General features: G+C 49.5%; 1 protein-coding gene and 1 long non-coding RNA gene across 2 annotated transcripts in view; both read right to left on the bottom strand.

The window, feature by feature from the left end:
• LOC140720116 (uncharacterized) overlaps positions 1-3,582 on the bottom strand; it is a 14,046-nt gene extending 10,464 nt beyond the window's left edge. The window contains exons 1-2 of the long non-coding RNA XR_012097109.1: positions 3,478-3,582; positions 2,395-2,486 (exon numbers count right to left, since the gene is read on the bottom strand). This is a non-coding gene — a long non-coding RNA (uncharacterized lncRNA). The remainder of the gene's footprint in view (positions 1-2,394; positions 2,487-3,477) is intronic.
• Positions 3,583-12,677: 9,095 nt separating this feature from the next.
• Positions 12,678-22,636, bottom strand: LOC140720108 (uncharacterized). Its single transcript, XM_073035003.1, has 9 exons — positions 22,527-22,636; positions 21,817-21,946; positions 20,990-21,061; positions 19,719-19,838; positions 17,707-17,823; positions 16,323-16,427; positions 15,429-15,571; positions 14,846-14,910; positions 12,678-13,556 (listed from the first exon to the last, which is right to left on the bottom strand). Exons 1-9 carry the CDS (start codon positions 22,587-22,589, stop codon positions 13,364-13,366), a joined length of 1,008 nt encoding a protein of 335 aa, XP_072891104.1. The 5' UTR covers positions 22,590-22,636; the 3' UTR covers positions 12,678-13,363.
• Positions 22,637-26,044: the final 3,408 nt, after the last annotated feature.

Here is a 26,044-nt window from a genome sequence, read left to right as displayed (position 1 = left end):
ATATCCAGTAGAAGGGGCGTGGTGTAATACTAGACGTCATCTCTCCCTTTTACTCCCTACAATTGCCTGTGACACAGGGAGGGAGGAGGGAGCGGGGGCTACGTAGATGGGGAGCGGTTTGCAAATTACGTCTATCTCGGAGACGAAGAATGGTGTAGTGAACGTACAGGATGTGAGAGTGGGTAGAAAGAGTGTGTAAAATAGAGACAACGGAGCAAAAGAGAAGTGAGTCCGCGTAGAAAGAGAGACCGTCCCATCTCACACGCCCTGGCTCAGACACAGAGTGAATCTCCCTCCACACCGTCCCATCACACTCTCCCGGGATCAGACAGAGAGGGAAACTCCCTCCACACCGTCCCATCACACACTCCTGGGTCAGACAGCGAGTCTTTCGCTTTCTATCTCTCTGACTGTATTTCTCTCTCTCGTTGGGACCTCTACGTACTGATTAAGGAATCTTCTCTGAAGATTTTTCACAAACTCTACTCCACTGGTCCTTTTGCAATAGGTAGAAAGCTAAAATCTCCTGCTATCACGATCTTACATTTCCTGCAAGTGTCTGCGATCTCTCTACAGATTTGCTCCTCCCAATCCAGCAGACTGTTCGCTGTTCTACAGTGTAGCCCCCAATGTCAGATTTGCTCCTCCAATCCAGCAGACTGTTCGCTGTTCTACAGTGTAGCCCCAATGTCAGATTTGCTCCTCCCAATCCAGCAGACTGTTCGCTGTTCTACAGTGTAGCCCCAATGTCAGATTTGCTCCTCCCAATCCAGCAGACTGTTCGCTGTTCTACAGTGTAGCCCCAATGTCAGATTTGCTCCTCCCAATCCAGCAGACTGTTCGCTGTTCTACAGTGTAGCCCCAATGTCAGATTTGCTCCTCCCAATCCAGCAGACTGTTCGCTGTTCTACATTGTAGCCCCAATGTCAGATTTGCTCCTCCCAATCCAGCAGACTGTTCGCTGTTCTACAGTGTAGCCCCAATGTCAGATTTGCTCCTCCCAATCCAGCAGACTGTTCGCTGTTCTACAGTGTAGCCCCAATGTCATGGCAACACATTCCCTATTCCTCATTTCCTCAATTCGATTGGTGAAGGAAGAGCAATAGATGAGGTTTACATGGATTTCAGCAAGGCATTTGATAAAGTACACCGTGCAAGGCTTATTGACAAAGTAATGAGGCATGGGATCCAAGGGGATATTGCTTTGTGGATCCAGAACTGGCTTGATCACTGAAGGCAAAGAGTGGGTGCGGACGGGTCTTATTCTGCATGCAGGTCGGTGACCAAGTGGTGTCCTTCAGGGATCTGCTCTGAGACGCCTACTCTTTGTGGTTTATATATATGACCTGGATGAGGAAGTGGAGGAATGAGTTGGTAAATTTGCTGGTGACACAAATGTTGGGTGTTTTGTTGATAGTGTGGCGGGCTGTGAGAGGTTACAGCGGGACATTCATATGATCCAAAACTGGGCTGAGAAGTGGCAGATGGAGTTCATCCCAGTTAAGTGTGAAGTGGTTCATTTTGGTAGATCAAATATGATGACAGAATTAAATAGTAATGGTAAGACTCTTGACGGAATGGAGGATGAGAGTGATCTTGGGGTCCGAGTCCATAGGGAGCTCAAAGCAGCTGCGCAGGTACGCTGGTGTTTAAGAAGGCATACGAAGTATTGGCCTTCATCAATCGCGGGACTGAATTTAGGAGCAGAAAGGTAATGTTGCAGACTCATGGGACCCTGGTCAGACTCCACTTGGAGGACTGAACTCAGTTCTGGTCGCCTCACTATAGGAAGTATATAGGAAATTTCCTGGACTGGGGAACATGTCTTATGAAAACAGACTGAGGGAACTCGGTCTTTTCTCCTTGGAGCGATGGATGATCAGAGGTCACCTGATAGAGGTGTATAAGATGATGACAGGCATTGATCGTGTGGATAGTCAGAGGTTTTCTTCCCCCAGGGCTGAAATGTTTGCCACAAGAAGACACAGATTTATGGTGAAAAGGGACTAGGAACACAGAAGATGTCAGCGGTAAGTGTTATCCGCAGAGAGTGGTGAGTGCGTGGAATGGGCTGCCGGCAACGGTGGTGGAGGCGGATTCAATAGGCTCTTTTAAAAGACTTTTGTAGAGGTACATGGAGCTTAGAACAATAGAAGGCTCAGTGTAAGCCTAGAAATTTCTAAGGTAGGGAAATGGTGGGTGCAACTTTGTGGGCCGAAGGGCCTGTATTGTGCTGTAAGTTTTCTATGTTTCTATAAAGCCTTACTTAGCCATAAAATTATCAGTGAGATTTTGGGGGTGACACTGAGACCTTGCCCGCTTATACCTGTATTTGATATGGCAGATGATGCTTTGGTACTTAAATGCAAACCAGTCGGATATCATTTCACTTACATCGCTTTTGGCCCGTAGGAGAATCTTGCTGGTCTGGAAATCTGCCACTCCCCCATCTGCTGCTGCATGGTTAGAGGACGTAATGTTTTATTCTGAAATTAGAAAATATTAAATTTACTCTGAGGGCGTCTGTGAGAAAGTCTATTCGAAATGAGGAACTTTCTTGTCATATTTCGGGAGTCTTAAGGAATTACCTACTAACTGAGGGCATTTGCTTGTACGTGGGAAGTTGCTTCCTTTTAACACGCATATGGTTTACCTCACAGGGTGTTGATAAATTGTAACATGAGTCTATTCTGGATCATCTGAGATGTTGTAGATGTGTGTGGGACATCGTCTTGAAGTAGTGTGGGGGTATGGCTGTGAAATGTCCGTACTTGTGTTTGTGAAGTGTTGTATTGTAAATACATTAGCTGTCATTGTATGTTCGGGGAGGGCGGGTGAGGGGATGTTTGTTCAGGGGTAAGATACAACAGCAAAATGGAGGAAATGTAATCCATTATGTATCCTATATTGTGCGTTCCTTCAGTAAAATATATTATAAAAAAAGAATCTTAGAGAAGGGATGGTGTGCTGTGAAAAGAGGAAGGATGGGGTGGAGAGTGGGGCCACAGAAAGGGTGTTCAGATTCAGCCGTTGGTGCAGAACGTGTGAGGCACCATTTTCTGGCTTCAGTTTCTGATTGGAGACTGTTTAAAAGCCGAAATCCACTGACCCATGGCCAGGAGTCACAGACAGAGAGCGAGAATCCCTCCATACAATCCGTTCACACACTCCTGGAAACAGACACTGAGTAACGCTCCGTCCGCAACAATTCATCACACACCCGCGGTATCATACACAAGTGCAACTCCCTCCATATTGTTTCAACACACACTCCGGGGTCTCACAGAGATTGAAGCTCCGGTCCACACCGTCCAAACACGCAGTTCTTGGGTCGGGTAACCAACGAAGCAGCCTAAATATTATCCCATCACACTCCCTGACTCAGACATGTGAAGTACCTCCCGCACCACAGCAACACACGCTACCCGAGTCAGCAAAAGTACGCAGCCCTCTCCCTCCTCCGGTCTCCCCACTCACCAATACCCAGCCTTTCGGCTTTCCAGTAGTCTTGAATCGTGTGTGTCTCTCGGAGATGGTGTGTGTGTGTGAGCGGACTGTGTGCTGCCGTTAGAGGAAGGAAGGGGAGGAGTGAGGAGGCCAGGGAAAGGGTGGTGAGTTTGCAGGCACTGATGAAAGTGGTGTGGAAGCACGTGACCGGCCTGTGCATGCAGTGTTGTGGAGAGATTCAGATCCTGGCGATCGATATCCGGTGGAACGGGGGGAGGTGTAATACAGAGAGAGAAAAATAACAACTAAATGTATCAGGGATGGGGTAAGCAGGGGAGGGGCATTAACGGCTGGGTAGCCCTCCAACCTGATGGCATAAATATTGACTACTCTAACTTCCGTTAATGCCCTCCTCCCCCTTCTTACCCCATCCCTGACATATTTGTTTGTTTTTTTTTTCTCTGTCTGCGCATCACACTGCCTGTTTTCCATCTCCCTCTGGCGCTCCCCCACCTCTCCCTTTCTTCTCCCGAGGCCTCCCGTCCCCAACATCCTTTCCCTTCTCCAGCTCTGTATCACTTTCGCCAATCACCTTCCCGGCTCCTAGCTCCATCCCACCCCCTCTGGTCTTCTCCTATCATTTCGCATTTCCCCCTCCCCCCACTTACTTTCAAATCTCTTACAAACTTTCCTTTCAGTTAGTCCTGACGAAGGGTTTTGGCCCGAAACGTCGACAGTGCTTCTGCTTATAGATGCTGCCTGGCCTGCTGTGTTCCACCAGCATTTTGTGTGTGTTGTGCAGGAGAGGTTGTGGATCACGGAGACGGGGTTGCTTGTAGGCGAGGGATGGGTGGCGGAGACGGGAGTGGTGTACTGCAGTCGGTGTGATGGTGACTGGGAATGGTGTAGGAGTAGGGTGACGGAGTAGGGGAGTGGTTTTGGGAGAGGTAGGGTGTTATGCATACGGGGAGGACGGCATTCGAGTTGCAGTGCAGGGCCTGACTCTGTGTTGGTATCGTTGATTGGTGAGATCCTGCTGTGGTGCAGAACCTGTCAGTGTGTCAGTGTCACGATGAGGGGCGTGTTCATGTCAGATGTGGGTTGTGGCAGTGACATCGAAACACTTTCAGTGTCCCATTGAAGAATGTCTCCGTGTCACAGTGAGGGTTGTGTGTCTCGTTCATAGCTTATGTAAACGGTACTGTCCCACCTGCAATCAAGTCTCACCAATATCTGCCGTGTCAGGCTTAGAGGCGTTGACCCCTGACCTGAGCGCATCTGCCCTTCAAACAATACTTCCTGCATTGAAACGTACGCAGCTCAGAAAATGAGTCCCACCAGGCTCAATCATTTGCTTCTTGACTTATTCAGAACTCTTAGTAACATCTGTCCAAACAATCACTCAACTATCTGCAATGGCGTTCTTGCTTACATGTCCCTGCAACTCTAGCTTATACCACCACTCTCCCCTTCCAATGGCAAACCCTACCAGTGGGATATTAGATGGAGTCCAGTTCAGGGTGTAAACTGAGAGAGTTGCTCATGGCAGATGAAATGAAGGAGCTGAGCAAGGTGAAGGCGGTGTGACGCGGCCTCCAGGCAGGAGTCTGTGCTGCCCCCTAGTGTTCGCTCGGCAGAGGACAGTCTCTATTGTGAACAATTGTAGATTACCGTGGCATTCAAAATGCCCAGAGACATCAAGCTGCATAAATGTGATGTGATGTGTGTGTGTGTGTGTGTGTGTGTGTGTGTGGTGTGTGTGTGTGTGTGTGTGTGTGTGTGTGTGTGTGTGTGTGTGTGTGTGTGTGTGTGTGTGTGAGTGTGTGTGTGTGTGTGTGTGAGTGTGCGTGTGTGTGTGTGTGTGTGTGTGTGAGTGTGTGTGTGTGTGTGTGTGGTGGTGAGTGTGTGTGTGTGTGAGTGTGGTGTGTGTGTGTGAGTGTGTGTGTGTGTGTGTGTGTGTGAGTGTGTGTGTGTGTGTGTGTGTGTGAGTGTGTGTGTGTGTGTGTGTGTGTGTGTGCGCGCGCGTGTGTGTGTGTGTGTGTGTGTGTGTGTACATAATGCGTGAATGTATTCACTGATATCCTGCATATGCTTGCTATCTTGATATTTTATACATATTATGTACGCTCCACCCACAACACTTTAGCCACATTATAAACTGAATGTCTTTTTTCTAATTTTCTCCACACCTGCACGTAAATAAGTTTGGAGAGCCGGCTCCTTTTCTCTACCTATATACTGGAGACGGTAACGACAGCTTACCATCGAGGAATCTCGTTCTCGTCCACAGTACCTCTTTTCCGTTCCCCTAACAAAGAAAGCCCTATCGCTACAACTCGCCATATTTCACTCCTTTCCCTGCTGAGCCACAGAATCATAGTCAGTGCCAGAGTCCTGACCGGTGAGACTTTCCCCTGCTTGGTCATTTGCACCTCTCTCCTCCCATCCAGAAATATCCAAAGAGGTCTACCTGTTATTGAGCGGGTTGGCCTCAAGGGGTCACTGCACTGGTTCTGTCTGCTTAACCCCTTCCTATCCGTCACCCAGTTTCCAGTACCCCTACACGGTGGGTGCAAATGCCTTTCTATATGTCTTCCCTACCACACCCTCAGCTTCCCGAACGATCCCGAGTTCATTCAGTTCAAGTTCCAACGCTGTTTCGCAGAGTGTCACGGCGAGATGCGTGTGGGGTGTCACGGTATGGGGTCGTTTAGCGTCCATTCGGGGTTGTGTCCATGTCATGGTGAGGGGGTGTGTAGGTGTCACAGTGACAGCTGTGTGGCTCGCTCACTGCCTATGCTGTCTGTGCAGTGGGTTGTTCTCTGTGTTTCGCAATCTATCGTCAAAGTCCTTGATCAACCTCACCCACTTATCTGCCCACTCGATGAGTTTAAATCTGTCTTTTTGCCCCTCCTGCAGAGCAGTGAACGTAAATCACCGAACAGAACAGACCCTACGGCCACAATGTTGTGATATGCCAATTGAGCTAAATCACTTCTCACTGCACAACAGCCATCTATCTGTATTCCCTGCACTTTAACTTCCCTGTCAAAGAGGCATATGAACCCCTCTCTCCCTGAGTTTGTCAATGAATCCCATGTGACTAGTAAAGACGGCCCTCAAATTTGAATGCTTCCCGCTTCATCACGACAAATACAACCGAAACCGGGAATGTTGAGCTGACGCTCCTGCCCGTCCTGCAACGACGTCTCACTAATGTCTACAATATCATAATTCCAGCCATCGATTCCCAGCAGTAAACTCATCGGTCTTTCGTTACATTAGTTCCAATAAAGTTCGGGTGTAAAGTGAGAGGGTTGCTCATGGGAGAGTAAATGAAGGAGCTGCGCAAGATGGAGGCGGTGAGGCGCTGCCCTCAGGCAGGAGTCTGTGCTGCCCCCTACTGTTCGCCCGGCAGAAGACAATCTCTTTGTGAACAATTGTTGATCACCGTGTATTCAAATTGCCCAGGGGCTTCAAGCTGCATAATGTGTGTGTGATTGTGTGTGTGTGTGTGTGTGTGTGTGTGTGTGTGTGTGAGTGTGTGTGTGTGTGTGTGTGAGTGTGTGTGTGTGTGTGTGTGTGTGTGTGTGTGTGTGTGTGTGTGTGTGTGTGTGTGTGTGTGTGTGTGTGAGTGTGTGTGTGTGTGTGTGTGTGTGTGTGCGTGTGTATGTGTGTGTGTGTGTGTGCGTGTGTGTGTGTGTGTGCGCGCGATCGTGTACGTAATGCGTGAAAGAGTTTTCTTGATATCCTACATATGCCTGCTATTTTTCTATTTTATACATATTGTGTGTGCTTTGTGCCATGTGGGACTGTTTATATTGCAATTAAGAGCAGGTCCTGGCTGTATTCATGGGCAGTTCTGTGTGATTTAATTACAATGAAACTTAAATTGAAATTAATTGAAATGAAATGAAACCGTTCCGTCTGTGGAGTTCGCACCTTCAGTGGAAGAGAATCTAGTGATACACATATCTGAAGTTCTCATTCCAACCCTAATGTTAAACTGAAAGTTCATTTTAATTTTGGACTCACCTGCACATACATAAGTTTGCAGAAACAGCTCCCTCTTCGTCCCTATATACTGGTGTCTATAACATAGGCAACATAGGAACATAGAAAAATCTACAGCACAATACAGGCCCTTAGGCCCACAAATCGGTGCCGAACATGTCCCTAACTTAGAAAGACCTAGGGTTTACCCAAAGACCTCTATTTTTCCAAGCTGCATGTAGCCAAGCTGGAGTCTCGCAAAAACCCCTAATGTATCCGCCTCCACCACCGCCGCCGGCATCCCATTCCACGCACTCACAACTCTACGTAAAAAAAAAAAACTTACCCTGACAACTCCTCTGTACATACTTCCAAGCACCGTAAATCAATGCGCTTTTGTGCTCGCCATTTCAACCCTGGCAAAAGGGGTCAGACCATCCACACGATAAATGCCTCTCATTATCTTGTACACATCCATCTGTTCACCGCTCATCCCTCCGGTGTGTCGCTCCAAGGAGAAAAGATCGAGTTCAATCAACCTCATAAGACATGCTCCCCAATTCCAGCAACAATCTTGTATTTTGGGGACCGCATACCATTGAGGAATCTGTTTCTCGTCCACAGTACGTCTTTTCCGTTCCCCTAACAAAGACAACCCTATCGATGCAGCTCGTCAGATTACACGGCCTCCCTGCTGAGCTACAGAACCACAGTCAGTGTCAGAGACCTGACCGGTGAGACGTTCCCCTGCTTGTTCATTTGCACCTCTCTCCTCCCATCCGGAAGTATCCAAAGTGGACTATCTGTTATTGAGCGGGTTGGCCACAAGGGGGTCTTTGCACATTTTCTGGCTGTTTAACCCCTTTCACCTTCCTGTCTGTCACCCAGATTCCTGTATCCTACACCTTGAGTGTAAATACCTCTCTATATATCTTCCCTATCACCCGCTCAGCTTCCCGAATGATCCGGAGTTCATACAGTTCCGGATCCAACTCTGTAACGCACAGTGATAGATGCTGCAGCTGGATGACCTTCTTACAGGTGAAGTTGTTAGCGACTCTGGAGGTCTCCATGCCCTCCCACAACCCATATGGCAAGCAGTCAACTCTCCTGCAGGAATGCTCACTGCTCTTTCTAACTGTAATTATAAACGAAACAATCAATAAACTGAGAACAAATCTACCGATAGTTTTGCGCCTTCGATCACCCGAGTCTCTCCTCCTTACAGCATCGAATTGGATCAGCCCTTTAACTGGAACAGTGTCCGCTGCGATTGCCCACACCTTTACTCCCAGGTAAGCACCTTCTGCTCCGGTTCATCACACTGATACAGAAATACAAACAATGGATGAAATTCACCCCACACGGTCCCATCACACAGACGCAGGGCCAAGCACAGATTGAAGCTCCCTCCCCACGGTCCCTTCACACACTCCGGGTTCCGAAGCTGCTTTCCACTCCCCAGCCCCAGCACACCGCCGTTCCAGTAGTCCTTCATTGTGTGTCTGTCTCGGAGACTGTGCGTGTGTTCGTGTTCAGATGGTGAGCAGTGAAGAGCGGAGAAGTGGGAGAGGTTGAGATGGGAGTGAGTAGGGACGTGGTGTTGAGACAGTGGTCACTGGGAGAAAGTGGTGTGGAACCGCAAGACCGGCCTGTCCACACAGAGCAGTGAACAGGATCAGAACCGAGAGATCGACATCCGGAGGAGGGTGTTGTGTGTTGTAACACCAGACGTCACCTCTCCCCCTTCCTCCCCAGAATTCCAGATGAACGGGGGGGGGGGGGTGGTTGTAGAGGAGCGAGAGGGTTGATGGAACCGTGGAGATTGTAGGGGGTGGAACACGTCAGGGAGAGGGGAAGAGGATATGGGGAAGGAGGAGATAACGGAGACGGCAAGGAGAGCGGGAGACGGAGGGTTGCTGCAGTCGGGTGTGTAAAAGAAGATTGCGGTTATGGAAATGAATGTAAGGGAAATCGGCATCGGGTGGAGGTTGTTGTGATGTGGTGTTATAGACGTTAGAGAGGGGCACCATGTACGGCTCTGCTCGCCCCTTCTCTTCTGTAACCTCTATTTTCTCGGCCGATGTAAGAATCATCCTTCAGGTGGGTGAACCCTCGCAAGGTAGCGGGTTCCGAATGTGTCCCTGGTAGGGCACTGAAAATCTTTGCCACCAACAGGCTGGATTGCTCAAGGAGTCGGTGGTGCGGAAGGCTAATAAAAGGTTTGTATTCATTTCCAGGGCAAGGATTTAATTTTAAGGCTCTGGTGAGGCCTCATTTGGAATGTGCTTCGCTGTCACTTTCTCCTTAAGACTCGGACTGCCAATTTCCGCCTTCCCATTCCTTCCCGGAACGTCTGTTATTAAATGGATTGTCCTGAGCACTCAGTGTTCAACGGTAGGAGATCCATTTCCAGCACTGAGGGCTGTGATTGACACTTTGGATGTAGTTACTGCCGTCGTTTATTTTGACTCTAAGTCTGAGTTAATTCCAGACCTTACTCTGCACTTGGGTTGACACTATCCATAACTCCCTGGCCACAGAAGTTATTGTGACGTCAGGAGTTTGTGACGACTTGGTCTCTCATTGAACACGAGTAAATGTCTATGGATGTCCGCTGGGGGGCGCTCTGTCCGGTCGCATCACCGCCTGGTGAGGAGTCGATGACGCCCAGGGTGGCCAGAGACTGCAGAAGGATGCAGACTCAGCCAGGCCCGTCAAGGGAAACACCGCTCCCGCCGTCTCGTAGTTGAAACGGTGTTTATCACGATTGCAAGACGAACTCTTCCTGGACGATGTGCATTCGGTGCATTCGAATTTTCCAGATTTCATCTTGTAGACACTTGAGAGGCCACTTTCCTATCAAAAGGGGTTAGAAAATCTCAACAGAAGCAAGGTAGATCCAGTTGGCAACCCAGAGAGTTTTCTGGAAATATTCCCACTACTGCACTCTCTCCACGGCCCGTGTCAGTCTTTAAACTAATCTCACTACACCGCGATCTCCACTCAGCCCCACGTCAGTCTCCAAACTATTCCCACTGCACCGATCACTCTCCACGACCCCTCGTCATTATCCAGACGAATCTCACGGCACCTTTACGGGATTCAGCGGGTCACCGGGACGGGTTGTTGCGGTGGGCCGACAGGGGATACCGGAGACGGTGATGTGTGCAGAGAGGGAGTGTGTCACGAAGATGGGGCAGCTTGTAAGGGAGGGACGGTGACGGGGACTGGAGTGGTGTAAAGTAGTTTGTGACGGAGAGGGAAGGTAGATTAAGTTGGGGAGGACACTTGGAGAGGGAGAGGATTATGCATACGGGGCTGACTGTGTCCTTGCTAAAGTGAAGAGCGTGACGGTGTGTCGGTATCGTTGGGCGGTGTGTTCATGTTATGCTGCAAGGCGTGTCGGTGCGCCGGTGTCACGGTGAGGGGCGCGTTCATGTCCCGTTGAGGGCTGTGTCGGTGTCACGGTGAGGGTTGTGTCTGTGTAGTAGTGAAGGCTGTGTCGGTGACACGGTGAGGGGTGTGCCTGTGTAGTAATGAGGGTTGTGTGGCTCGTTCACTGCCTATGTCGAGAGGTCGTTCCCTGAGTGACTCAATGCAGCGTCATATTCCTTCATCTACCCCGTCCCCTGCGTTTCCCATCCCATGAGTCCAGAACGCTCCCTGACCCTCCTGTAGAGCAGTGAACGTCAATCACCGAACAGAGGAGACGCTTCGGCCAGCAATTTTGTGATATACCAATTAATCTAAATCACTTCCGCCGACACACGTCCATCTCTATCAATTCCCTGCAAATCCACGTGCCTGTCAATGAGTCAGTGAAACGCCTCTATCGATCTGCCCTCACCGCCGTCTCTGGTAGCACAGTACAATCACCCACCAGTCTCTGTGCGAATAAAAAACTTGTTAAACTCATCTCCTCTCAACTCACCCCTCTCACCTCAATGCATGCGCTCTTGTACTAGATATTTTTTATCCTGGGGGTAACAACACCGGTTGTCTGGTCCATATGTGTCTGTTCTAGTGAGATAACCCTCTGCCAGTTGTCCACTCCGCCTTCGCCGCTCCAGAGAAAAGAAACCGAAAGTTCCGACCACTGCCTATAGATAGTCTCCTCTATACCGGGCAGCATCCTAGTGAATCCCCACTGTATCCTCCCCAGAGACACTCACACTTCCTTTAACGGAGCGTCCAGAAATTAATCAGGAATCTCCGAAACGTCAAACTCAGTCCCAACTCCTATCTGCTCCGCCCTTTGGTTACCCGGTTCTCTTCCCCATTCACAGTGTGTGGTCCCCAATCCTCTACACTGAAGTTCCTCTCTCCTTCCAAACCTCCCACAATTCTTATGAAACAGCGCCTGGCCTCCAACTTAGCAGGTACATCTTTGCCAGAAAACAACCTGGCCGAATCCGCACTTGCCAGATCATTCCTGACGCCAAACATATTGGCCTTCATTCAATTTATAAACTAAACTCGAGGAGTAGTCAGCGTGGCTTTTTAAAGGGCAGGTCGTTCCATACAAGTATATGGATTTCAGCAAGGCATTTGATAAGGTAACCCGTGCAGGTCTTGCTGAGAAAGTAAGGAGGCATAGGATCCAAGAGGGCATTGCCCACAGAAGGTAAAGCGTGCTGTTAGACAGGTCATATTCTGCAAGGAGGTCGGTCACCAGTGGAGTGTCTCGGGGATCCCTTCAGGGGCCCTTACTCTTCGTGATTTTTATAAATGAACTGGATGAGGAAGTGGAGGGATGGGTTAGCACGTTTGCTGATGACACATTCTGGATACTGTGGGGGGATGTCAGAGGTAACAGCGGGACATTGGTAGGATGCAAAACTGAGCAAGAAAGTGGCAGATGTCCAACCCAGATAAGTGTGAAATGGCTAATTTTTGTTGATCTTCTCTATCAACTTACCAACCAGTAGAAAGGCAGGATGCAGAGGGACAGACAGAATAGTAGAATGTTCAACAAATTGGCAAATGAAACACAATATTGGAAAATGCACGGTCGTGCACATTGGTTGTAGAAATAAATGTGCGGACTATTGCATCAACGGTAAGTAATTTCAAAACACAGAGAGGCAATGGAACATCTTATTCCACTGCGCCATCACATCTTTCAACGCACGAGAACTAACTCCACATTTTTGCGGTATTTATTAATATTTTTAGTTTACATTAATTTTACATTCTTGCGCCGCACTGATGCTGCAAAACGAGAAATTCTCGGCCATGTAAGTCTTAGAAAATAAATCAAATGGAGATTCCAGTAGGAAACACCCGATGCGACCCGCTGGTCTTCACTGGTCAGGGCACTGAGTACAGGTGTCGGGAGGTCACGTTGCCGTGGTACAGGACGTCAGTGAGCCCGCACAGTTTTGGTCGCCCTGTTCTGGGGGAAATGACATTGATCCGGAAAGAATGTACAGGGAGATATACAGGAATATTGCCGGGACTCGAGTAACAGAGATGGAGAGAGGAAGGAGTCTTTATTCGCTGCAGCGTAGTTGGAACCTTAAGGAGTTGCATAAACTCAAGAGGGGCACAGACAGACGGTAGAGGGAACGGAGTGGAGAAGGACAAAGTGCGGTAGGGAAGGGGGAAAGGGAGACAAAAAGAAAGAGGGTGGAAGGGGGAGTGGTGAAATAGCGGGCGTAGAAAGGTCGAGGAAGTAGGATGAGGAGAGAGGGAGAAAGTTAGAGGGAGTGAGCAAGAGCGGGTTGGGGGAGCTATGGCAAGAAAGAAGAGGATAGATGGAGAACGGGGTTTGTCCATGTGTGGTGGGGAGAATGGGGTTGCGAAAAGAGGAGAATAGAGTAGCAGGTAGCGGCAGAGACTGCAGGGAGGATTTTGAGTGGATGGGCTGAGTGAGAGTGGAGGAGAGATAAGGAAGGGAAAGACAGGGTAATCATTTGATTCAAGTCGGCTCTTCTGGCTGTTGACAGAGAAGCTGAATGTTTGCAGGGATCTCCGGCCAGCAGGGGGCAGGCTTCTCGCAGATGAAATGGTGATTATCATCAAGGCAATTGTCACTCCCTCCACTCGATGTGCATGCACGGCAGGAGCACCTTCCGGAAGACACATTGTACAGCAGACCAGTGGCATCATCCCTATCAATAAATGGTTAAAAAAATTGAAAAGAGACGAAGCAGATCCGGCGGAACACGAGCCCATCGCCAAACTAATCCCATTAAATCCGGGCAATCACCACAGCCTTGTGTCGTTCCCAAAATAATCCCAGTGTCCCAATGTCTCCCCACTGCTCTGTGTCAGTCGACAGATTAATCCAACTACACCACCTCCCCCACAGCCTCCGTTCGGTCGTCCCGCGGTCTGCACAGTCCGGTGGCAGTCCCAGTGCGAGTAGAACACACCCATTTATCCCGTCAGATCTATTTCAGTCCCCAAACAAATCCAAGAATCCCAACCCCCCAGAGACGTACGCGGTTCCGGAATTAATCCCGTCGGTACAATCTGATCCTGCAACCCTCTGTCGGTCCCAAAATACATCCCACGGCTCCTCTCCCGCCCGACAGTTTATGTCCGTCTCCAGGTTAATCCCATTGCCTCTCACTGCTCCTTCAGCCCTGCGTCAGTCAGCAGACTGGACCCACTGACCGAATCTGTACCCATATCCCCGTATCGGTCTCCAATCTAATCCAGTTGTCCCACTCTCTCCACCCAGATCAGTGTCAGACCCAGAACTAATCCAGTTGCCCCACTCTCTCCACCCCAGATCAGTGTCAGACCCCAAACTGATCCTGTTGTCCCACTCTCTCCCCTCAGATCAGTGTCAGACCCCAAACTGATCCTGTTGTCCCACTCTCTCCCCCCAGATCAGTGTCAGACCCCAAACTGATCCAGTTGTCCCACTCTCTCCCCCCAGATCAGTGTCAGACCCCAAACTAATCCTGTTGTCCCACTCTCTCCCCTCAGATCAGTGTCAGACCCCAAACTGATCCTGTTGTCCCACTCTCTCCCCCCAGATCAGTGTCAGACCCCAAACTGATCCTGTTGTCCCACTCTCTCCCCTCAGATCAGTGTCAGACCCCAAACTGATCCTGTTGTCCCACTCTCTCCCCCCAGATCAGTGTCAGACTCCAAACTAATTCCACTGCATCTCCCAATCACCGCAGTCCTGCGTCAGTACCCAAAATAATCCCAGAGAAATTATTTCCGGAGCCCACTGACAATCGTCAAAAGTATTTCACTGCCCTGTCCGAGACAGACAAGTATCGCTCCCTAAAATATTCCACTTGTATCATCCTCTCCCGACAACAAATTCCAGTAACCCACCCTCTTCTCACAAACCTACTTTTGTCCGCAAACTAATCCCATTTTCTCCCCTCAAGACAGTGTCATTCCCCATCTCAAATTCACATATCAGTACAAATCTCACCCGTTCGCGCATTTTCCAACCCAGTAAGTAACGTTCCAACGGACAAGAGAGTGGAAAACAAAACTCTGTAAAATTAAATTCCTTTGATTAATGCCGAAAATCGAAAACCGTTTACGGCAGAGTGTGATGGGATGGTGCGGAGGGAGATTCACTCAGTCTCTGACCCCGGGAGTGCGTGATGAGATGGTGTGGAGGGAGCTTCAGTCTGTGTGTAACCCCGGTAGTATCTGATTGTATGGTGTGGAGGGAGTTTCGCCATGTGTCTGATCCCGGGAGTGTGTGATAGGACGGTGTGGAGGGAGAGTCACTCTGTGTCTGACCCCGGTAGTGTGTGATGGGAGGGTATGGAGGAAGATTAACTCTGTCTCTGACCCCGGGAGTGTGTGATGGGTGGGTGTGGAGGGAGATTCACCATGTGTGTGACCCCGGGAGTGTGTGATGGGACGGTGTGGAGGGAGATTCACTCTGTGTCTGACCCCGGGAGTGTGTGGATGGGACGGTGTGGAGGGAGTTTCACTCTGTGTCTGAGGGTGTGTGATGATGCCTGTGTTACTGTGGAATCTTCTCGTGCTGGGTCACATACCGCTTCATCCCTCGAATTGACTTCGACCATCCTGAAGTCACGGTTTGAACATTCTTGCATCGCTCTGTAGAAAGATGTTGTAAACTTGGATACGTAATAACGCCGGTCTGTATTTGTGACACAGTCCTTTGAACACGTTTGCCCTGGAAATCAGGAACAAGAAACAATGAGACACAAAGTGAATCTCCCTGCACACTTTCCTATCGCACACGCCCGGGGAGAGACACAAAATGAAGTTCCCTCCACATCTTCCCATCACAGATTGACAGGATCAGGCACAGAGTGAAGTTCCCTCCAAATCATCCATCACAGACTCTCCAGTCAGGCACAGAATGAGGCTACTTCTGCCCCTCCACTGATAAACTCACGGAGACAGACACAGAAGTATCCTCGCGCTACACCACCCTATCACACACACAGTGTGTCAGAAACAAAGCGATGCTTCCTCCACACCGTCCCATCAAAGTCCCCCGAATCAAACACGAAGTGAAGCTCCCTCCGGGGTCAGAATCTGGGTGTTACTCCCGCCACACCGTTTCACGACAGATGCCCGGGGTCAGACACAGAGTGAAACTCCCTCCACACCGTCCCATCACAGACCCCAGGGTCAGACACAGAGTGAATATCCCTCCGCACTGCCCCATCACACACTCCCAGGGTCAAACACAAAGTGAATCCCCCTCCACAATTTTCCATCACACTGTCCTGGATTCAGTGATAGAGTGAAACTTCCTCCACGCAGCCCCATCACACACTCACCGGCTTAAAGACAGAGTGAATCACCCTCCATACCATTTCTTCACACAATCCCGTTGTCAAGCATAGAGTGACGCTTTTTCTCTCCATGCCTGCCCTGTGATGAGTAGCGGGTGAAAGAGGGGGATGATGTCTCACCTCTTCTGCTGGTCAAAAATTCGCAGATTTGAGACTTGGTTTTGTTGACAGATCTGTACTTCATTTTCATCTGAGTGAACTTGTGACGGAAATTGTTGTGAATTCCTTTAAGAAAAGACAGATTACAGCAAAGCTAAGAAAGCTTGGTTGGAAGGGTTGCGTTTAACTCATGGCAGTTTCGGTCGGAGATGAGCTTAGACTGACGAATCTGTGATACTGAGAGAGATGGTGAAGGATGGTTAGCGTTTACAGTGACACGTGAGTCAGTGTCACGCTACCGAACGGGTCACAGAGAGTGTTGTGTCAGTATCACGGTGAAGGTTGTCACAGTGAAGTATGTGCTGGTGGCACAGTGAGAGGCGTCGGCGCCACCTTGAGGGGCGTGTCTGTGTCACTCTGAGGGGTTATCAATGTCCCGGTGAAGGTTTTGTTGTTGTTACCATGGGGGGTCTGCGACAGTGTCGTGCGGAGCATGTCCGGTTGCTGTGAGGGACGTGTCGGTGTGACGTTGATAGTAGTTTCTGTGCCCCGGCGAGAGGTGTGCCGGATCACAATGAAGTGTATCTCGATGTCCAGACGAGGCGAATATCAGAGTGAGGGGTGTGCTGGTCTCACAGAGAGGGGTATGTCTGTTTCACTGAGAGAGACATGTCATGCTCTCGTTGTGTGTGAGAGTGTCACGCTGAGCATTCCGACGGTATCACGGAGAGTACTATGTCGGTGTCATTGTGAATTCAGGTCTCGGTATCACGTTCAGGGTTATGCCTTAGTCAGGGTGAGGTGTGGGTAATTGCGTCAGTGAGCGGTGCATCGGTGTTATGTTGAGGGGTGATACTGTCTCGGTAAGGACTGTTCCAATTACTTCTGAGTCTTTGTCGCGATGCGCAGCGGAGCGGATCACGTTGAGGAGCGTGATGGTGTCACGGTGTACGGTACCTCAGTGTCACGGTGAAGAGCGTGTCGGTGTCACTGTGAGGTATGTTTCGGTGTCGCCTTGAGGAGTTGATCAGTAATACCGTCAGAGGCATATCTATATTACAGTGAGGGGTACGTTGCGGTCAGTGTGACTTCCATGTGTGTGTCACGGCGATGGTCGTGTCAGTGTCGCGGTCAGGAGTGTTCTTGTGTCTCGTTGAAGTTCGTGATAGTGACAGCATTGTTGATGTTATGGTGAATGGCGTGACTGTGTCAGGACGAGTCTTGATTGTGTTACGGTAAAGGCCGTGTTTTTATCACGGTTAGGGGTGCGTCCGTGTTGTGGTGAGGCGTTTTAGTCGGTGTTACGGTAAGCGCCGTGTCGGTGTCACTGTGGTGTTTTACAATAACAATTAATTCCACTCTCTTTATTTACGTTCTGACTCCACCCGGAGCCCGTTCCACTCACCAAGGATCGAGAGACCGACCACTATCATGATGAGGGCGGACGTAACTAGGCAGAGTAGGCAGATCAGACGGTACCGTCTATTTCCGATCTTCACTTTCGACTTCCGTTCTTGCGCAGCTGTGGAGAGACCACACCAGCATAAGACCATAAGATATAGTAGCAGAATTAGGCGATTAGGACCATCGAGTCTGCCCCGCCATTCAATTATGGGCCGAAGGAATTCTTCCTGTCATCCCCACTCCCCTCCCGACTGCTGATACCCATTAATTCGCGGGATAATCAAGAGCCTATCTGTATCTGCACCCAATAATTTTGCTTTCATAGACGCTTGTGGCAACATATTCCACAGATTTAACAACCTCTGAACAAAGTAATTTCTCCGCATCTGAGTTCTAAAAGGACGTCGTTCAATCCGGAAGTCGTGGTCACTTGCCCTAGAATCGCTTACCATTGGAAATAACATTTCCATATCTAAACTGTTCACGCTTTGAAGATTCGGTAAGTTTCTATGAGAGGCCCCCTCATTCCCCTAAACTCCAGGGAATACAGCCCAAGAGCTGCCGGATGTTCCTCATACAGCGACCCTCTCATACCTGGAGTCATTCTCCTGAATCTTCTCTGAACCCTTTCCAATGTCAGTATTTATGAGAAGCCCAAAGCTGCACACAATACTCTCAGTGTGGTCTCACGGTGCCTTTTGGTGCCTCAACATCACATCCCTGCTCTTATATTCTCTACCTGAATGTCAACATTTCATTCGCTTTCTGCACCACCAACTGAACTTGGGGGTTAACCTTTAGGGTCTCTTGCAAAACTACTCCCAAATGCCTTTGCAACTCTGCATTTTGAATTCTCTCACCATCTAAATAATAGTCTTTTTGTTTATTTCATCTTCCAAAGTGCATGTCCATATAATTTCCAACATTGTGTCTCATTTCCCACTTCTTTGCCCATTCCCCTAAACTATCTGCGTCCCTCTGTAAGCTCTCTGTTTCCACAACACTTCCCGCTCCTCCACCTTTCTTTGTATAATCGGCGAATTCTGCACAAGTCCATGACTCACATGGTCCAAATCTTTGACAGACATTGTAGAATTCAGCGGTCCCAACACCGACCCCTGTGGAACTCCACTGGTAACCGGCAGCCAGCCAAAATAGGATCCCTTCATTCCCACATTCTCTTTTCTGCCGATCAGCCAATGCTCCACCCGTGCTAGAAACTTCTCTGTAATTCTACGGGCTCTGCTCTTCCTAAGCAACCTCATGTGCGGTACATTGTCAAAGGCCTTCTAAAAATCCAAAAACTCTATCGATTCCTGAAAGATCATTGTTGACGCCTCGGCAATCTCTCTGCCTACTACCTTCAGAACCCGAGGGTGCATTCCATCAGGTCCATGAGATTTAATCCCGTGGTCCAAGTCACTGACATGCTCAGTTACCTTCAGCCGTAATCGCTCAGAGTCCAAATTCCTGGACTCGGCAAAGGCTGAGAAGTGTCTGACTGATTCCCGAGGTGTTTTACTCTCTCCTACGCGATTGATTAAGTTGGAGTTCTGGGTGTTGTCTCCGTCAACTTCATTTGGGCGCTTGACTGGGTCCCTCAGGGGAAGCTTATCCAGATGATTATGATACAGGGGATCCACGGGGAATCGGCCGTCTGGATTCAGAGTTTATTATTTTTTCACAGTTGTATTATTGTCTGCCCACTTTTTGTTCTTTTTCCACAAATCGGATACATGACGGGCTAAACTCTTACATTCTCCAGCCGGATCTGTGACTGATCTACTGTCGCATTGAACTTTTTAATTTGGCAGTTTTCAACATGATCCACAAGAGTACCCATCTTTACATCATGTGCAACTCACAAACACACCCATCTACAAATTCAACCCGATCATTTATACACATCACAGACAGGAGGTGGAACGAGATCGCAGATGAATTAAAATTTGAAACACTTGGGCAAATGACACCGGACGCTTTCAGAATGGCGTCACTACTGTGAACTCTGACCTGTTTGTGCAGTAGTTGGCATCCCTCCGGGTCCCGAGGTGATGTGAGCATTGTCTTCCTCATCGATGAGGGGATCGTCTCTCCGAAAGTTCAGCTCTGAGTAGGTGGAGATCAAACCATCTGGGAGAGAGAGTCGGACAGGCCGGTCAGGGAGAGAATGAGACAACGGTAGAGAATGAGGGAAAGAGTCGCGGAGAGAGAGAAGAGACAGCAGAGGAGAGAGAGGAGTAAGCGAGAGGGAGAGAGGGGTAATCGGGGGAATGTGAAAGAGAGGGAGCAGAGAGTGTGGGAAAGGGGAGAATGGGGAAAGGTAAGTAGATAGAGGGGAATGTCAACGCAGAGAGCAGGAGTCGTAGAAGGGGAGAGATGTGGAAAAGAGAGAGAGAAGAGTTCGGAATGGGGAGAAAGCGTGAGAGTGTGCGCTAGGGAAAGGAAATAGCGGAGGAAAAAAAGAGGATCAGAGAGGATCAGTGTGTGAGAGATAGGGGAAGAAAGAAGGAGGCAGGGGAGAGAGAGGAAAGAGAGTGATGAGAGAGTTGGTTTGGAACGGTGTCAGTGTTATAAACATTTTATAAAGTTATCGTTTCTCACTGACCCTTGCCACTCTCCTCCCTCCTCGCCACTCTTCCCAAGGTGTTTCCTGCTCACCGGCCATGCCACAGCACTCCCTGCTCCCGCACCCGCCCCATCACACAGCTCCCCTCAGTGCCCCCAGTTTAACCCCCTCTCACGGTACTCACACCACACAAAAAAAATTCATGGGATTTTCTGCACCGACCCCACCCAGAGAAACTCCTCATTCCTTTCCACAGTCCTCCCTCTGTACAACCCCGCCTGTTGCTCTGTCTCCACCCCGACCCATCCCAGAGCGCTCCTTCCTCACCGACCCTCCCATAGAGCCCGTCTCTCATTCCTTTCCACAGCCCTCCCTCTGTACAACCCCGCCTGTTGCTCTGTCTCCACCCCGACCCTTCCCAGAGCGCTCTCCCTCCTCACCGACCCTCCCATAGAGCCCGTCTCTCATTCCTTTCCACAGCCCTCCCTCTGTACAACCCCGTCTGTTGTTCTGCCTCCACTCCGACCCTTCCCAGAGCGATCCTTCCTCACCGACCTACCCATAGAGCCCGTCTCTCATCCAGTCTCGCACGCATTGCTCCTGACCTATTGACTAATAGGGAACAATCAGGGTTAATTGTGCGCTTGGGATGAGATTTCTCGACAGGAAGATGCACATCATCTGATCAGAGTCAAACCAATAAAGTGAAACTGACCTCCATTCGTCCGGACCTGGGGAGCAGAGAGGGATTTAAAATGAAGTTCCACATACGATACATCAGGTTTAGCTGGGGACAGAACAGTGAGAGTCAGAAACAGGGTGAGGCTCCCTCCACACCGTCCCATCACACACTCCCGGGGTTAGACACAGAGTGAATCTCTCTCCACACCGTCCCATCACCCACTCCCGGGGTCAGACACAGAGTTAAATCTTCCTTCACTCTGTCCCATAATGGGGGACAGACTGCTCTTTGGAGCGTACAAGCTTGTGGGGGTCTTGGCAGAGGTATTTAAAATTATGAGGGGGATGGAGTTGATGTGGATAGGCTTTTTCCATTGAGAGCAGGGGAGATTCGAACAAGAGGACATGATTTGAGAGTTAGGGGGCAAAAGTTTAAGAATAGTAGGAAGGGGAATTTCTTTACTCAGAGAGTGGTAGCTGTATGGAACGAGCTTCCAGTAGAAGTGGTAGAGGCAGGTTCGGTATTGTCATTTAAAGTGAAATTGGATAGGCATATGGTTATGAAAGAAATGGAGGTTTATGTGCTGAGTGCGGGCCAGTGGGACTAGGTGAGAGTAAGCGTTCGGCACGGACTGGAAGGGCCGAAACGGCCTGTTAACGTGCTGTAATTGTTATATGGTTGTTATATGGTTTATATTATACAGTCCCGTGATCAGAAAAGGAGTGCCGCTCCCTCCACTCCGTCCCATCACACACTACCGGAGTCAGACACAGAGTGAAGCTCCCTCTACACCCGCCATTACAAACTCCACGGGTTAGAAAGAGACTGAAACCCCCTCACTCCATCTCTGCCCCACTCACCTCCCGATGGAGACAGTGAGTCCGGTTTTACGAACTGCTTTTTCATGTAGGTCTCGCTCTTGGCCATCCTGTCGCTGGCCCTCTGCGTCTCTGAGCTCAGCGAGGGGAAGCAACCGTTGTCAGAGGAAGCCTGTGTTGACAAGTGGATCAGAACGAGACCAGCAAACACCGGATGAGCAGCCGAAGAAGAGGAGAGCCGACAGCAGAGGGACGAAGCGCTGGGGACGAGGGAGATTGAGGGTGTGAGAGGGGGTAGTCTGTAGCGATTAGAGTGGCGCGGGGAGAAGTGAAGTGCAAGTGGAGAGAAACAGAGGGAGGGAGAGCGAGGGGAAGGTTACGGTTTGGCGGAAAGAGAATCGTGAATTACAGGGGTTAGAAAAGGGTATCACTGAAAGAAGGGGAGGGCAAAAACTGGGAGGGAATGGAGAGAGAGGGGTAGAAATAGAAAGGGAGGATTGTTGGAGAGATTCAATTTCGCCCCTCTCTCCAGCTCTCTGCTTTTTCCTCTACTCCCTCTCTCTCCTCTGCATTTCTATCTCACATCCTCCACTGAAAGCAAGGGGGGAAGTGAAAGGAAATGGGGGCTTTTGAAATGGGGGTGAGGGTATTGGATAAAGGGGTGAAAGTGCGGGAGGCGATGTGCTGTAGCGGTTGTGTGCCGAACAAGTACTCCCGGGATCAGACATAAGTGCAGCTACTTCCATACTGACCCATTGCACAGTCCCAGGGTCACAAACAGAGCTAATATGCCGCCTCACAGTCCTATAACACATTAACGGATTCAGAAACAGATCGAATCTCCCTCTTCACTCCCAGTTTTTCAGCGTTCCTGTAGTCTCCAACACAGAGTCTGTCTCAGAGATTATAAGTGTGTCTGAGAGACCAGAAGTGGAACAGAGGAGGGTGGGGGGGAGTGGAAAGAGGGCAGTGGAGGGGTGGTGAGTTTCCAGTCACTGGGCGGAAATGGTGTGAAACTACACGACCGGCCTGTACATACAGAGACGTAGAGAAGCTCAGAAGCGAGAAATCGATATCCGGTGGAAGTGAGCAGCAGTAACTCCAACGTTGTGCAAGGAGTTGACCACGTGTCTGACCCCGGCAGTGTGTGATGGGGGAGTGGTGGAGTGTGGAGAGCCATTCACTCTGTTTCTGCCACCTGGGTTGTGAAAATAGGACGGTGTGGAGGGCGACTCACCATGTGTCTGACTCCAGGATGTGTGTTGGGGCGGTTTGGAAGGACGTTGATTCTGCGTCTGACCCGTAGAGTGTGTGATGGACGGTGTGGATGGGAGATTCCCTTTGTTTCTGACCCCGGGTGTGTGTGATGGGACGGTGTGGATGGAGATTCACTCTGTGTCTGACCCCGGGAGTGTGTGATGTGACGGTGTGGAGGGAGATTCACTCTGTGTCTGACCCCAGGAGAATGTTATAGAACGTTGTGTAGGGAGCTAGTCAGTGTGTCTGATCCCCGAAGAATGAAATGGGATAGAGTGGAGGGAGGTGTTACTCTGGTGTGAATATATCACACATCTCAATTCCTCATTTGAATTTATTTCAAGAGGCTTTGGAGCAGAGGGTAGAACAATGTTGCTTTGCCCCATCGTCAGCTCTAAAAAATAGGAACAATAAACAGTGAAGCTGTCTCCTCCGCGTCAATTAGATCCACGGGTAGTCAGACACAGAATGGGCATCGTCTTACATATGAGCATCACACTTTCTAGGCGTCAGCTGTAAAGTGAAGATCCCTCCGAACCGTCCGGGTTCGGCGGGAAGAGACAGAGTGAAGCTCCTTATTCACTCTCCATCAAATTATCCTGTTGTCAGACATACAGAGAAGTTCCTACACACTCTCCCAAAACACCTTCCCGGGATCAGACACAGAATCAAGATTCCAAAACACAGTCCCACAACATACTAACTGCGCTAGAAAACAGAGTAAAGTTGCCTCTACACCGTCCAATTTCACACTCCCGGGGTCAGACACAGAGTGAATCTCCCTCTTCACTCCGTCTCTCCCTCTCACCAATCACCATTTTTCAGCGTTCTTGCAGTTTACAACTGTCTGTCTCAGAGATTATAAGTGTGTCTGAGAGACCAGAAGTGGAACAGAGGAGGGTGGGGGGAGTGGAGAGCGGGCTGTGGACAGGTGTTGAGTTTCCAGTCACTGGGAGGAAATGGTGTGAAACCACACGACTGGCCTGTACACACAGAGACGTAGAGAAGCTCAGAAGCGAGAAATCGATATCCGGTGGAAGTGAGCAGCAGTAACCCAACGTTGAGCAAGAGGTTGACCACCTGTCTGACCCCGGGAGTGTGTGATGGAACGGTATGGAACATATAACAGAAAACGATGCAGCACATTTCTGGCCCTTCGGCCCACTTTTTTTTGCCGACCCATATAAACCCCCAACGTAAATTCCCTCATATGCCTGTCCAGTAGTTTCTTAATTTTCACTAGTGTATGTGCCTCCAACACTGAATCAGGCAGTGCGTTCCACGCACCAACCACTCTCTAAGTAACAGTCATTCTGCTAATCTCTCCTTTGAACTCTGCCCCCCTTACCTTAAAGCCATTTCCTCTTGTATTGTGCAGTGGGTGTCCTGGGGAAGAGGAGCTGGGTGTCCACTCTGTCTATTCCTCTTAATATCTTGTAGATATCTTTCATGTCTCCTCTCATCCTCCTTCTCTCCAGATAGTAAAGCCCCAGCTCGCCTAACCTGTGTTTTACAGAGCTGCATCAATAAGCCGCGACTAAACTATGAGGCGACTTTTAGGGATCTGTGGACTTGTACACCCAGATCCCTCTGCTCCTCCACACTACCAAGTATCCTGTCATTTACTTTCTACTCTGCCTTGGAGTTTGTCCATCCAAAGTGTACCACCTCACACTTCTCCGGGTTGAACTCCATCTGCCACTTCTCACCCACTCTTGCATCCTATCAATGTCTCTCTGCAATCTTCGGCAATCCTCTGCACTATCTACAACACCACCAACCTTTGCGTCGTCTGCAAACTTGACAACCAATCCTTCTACCCCCACGAAAAGTAGGGGGTTCCAGAACCGATCCTTGTGGGACAACACTAGTCACAAACCCAATCTGAATGTACCCCCTCCCCCACGACCCTCTGCCTTCTGCAGGCAACCCAATTCTGATTCCACCTGGCCAAACATCCCTGGTTCCTATGCCTTCTGACTCTTTGAATATGCCTACATATTGGAACCTTGTCAAATTCCTTACTAAAATACGTGTAGAAATAGATCCACTGCACTAACCTCATCTATATGCCTGGTCACCTCCTCAAAGAACTCTATCAGGATGGTTAGACACGACCTGCCTTTCCCAAAGCCATGCTGACTGTCCCTGATCAGAGCATGATTCTCTAAATGCCCATAGATCCTTTCCCTAAGAATCCTTTCCAACAACTATCTCACCACAGACGTCAGACTCTGCTGGTTTATAATTATCCAGACAATTCCTACTAACCTTTTGAAGAAGAGGACTGCATTCCTCCTCCCTCCAGTCCTCCGGTACCACCCCTCTGATTCTATCCTTTTCAGTGAGGCAAATGGAGGGAGTTAAACTCTGTCTAATTATGGGAGTGTGTGATGTAACGGCATAGAGGGAGATTCACTTTGTGTCGCACCCCAGGAGAGTGCAATTTGACAGTGTGCAGGGTCTATATTCTCTGTCGAGTCCGGGAGTGTGTAATGGGGCTGTGTGGAAAGTGATTCACCATATGTCTAACACCAGGACTTTGTGATTGGGCGGTGGGGAGGGGGATTCACTATGTGCTTGACACCGGGGAGAGTGTGATAGGACAGTATGGTGGGAGTTACACCCTGTGTATGACCCCGGGAATGTGTAATTGGGAGAGTATAGAGGGAGCATCATTCTGGTGTGTATCTATCACACATATCTTTTCCTCTTTTGGAATTTAATTCAAGACGCTGTCAAGCAGAGTTAGAACAATGCTGCTGCCCCCAGTCGTCTGCTCTGGAAAATAGGACCAATGAACAGTGAATCTCTCCGCACACCGTTCATCACATTCGCCGGTAGGCAGACAGAGAAAAGGGAATCGTTCCTACCGGCCCATCACACTTTCACGGCTTCAGTTGCAAAGTCACACAGAATCGGCGGTTTAGAGAGAGTAAGTGTAGTTCCCTCTCCACTCTCTCATCAAATAGTCCTGTTGGCAGACAGACCGAAGTTTCCAACACAGTCTCCC

Source organism: Hemitrygon akajei, unplaced genomic scaffold (assembly GCF_048418815.1).
Source record: "Hemitrygon akajei unplaced genomic scaffold, sHemAka1.3 Scf000036, whole genome shotgun sequence".
Classification (NCBI taxonomy): domain Eukaryota; kingdom Metazoa; phylum Chordata; class Chondrichthyes; order Myliobatiformes; family Dasyatidae; genus Hemitrygon; species Hemitrygon akajei.
Note: the sequence above shows the minus strand (reverse complement) of the source record. Positions and strands in the feature narration are given on the sequence as shown.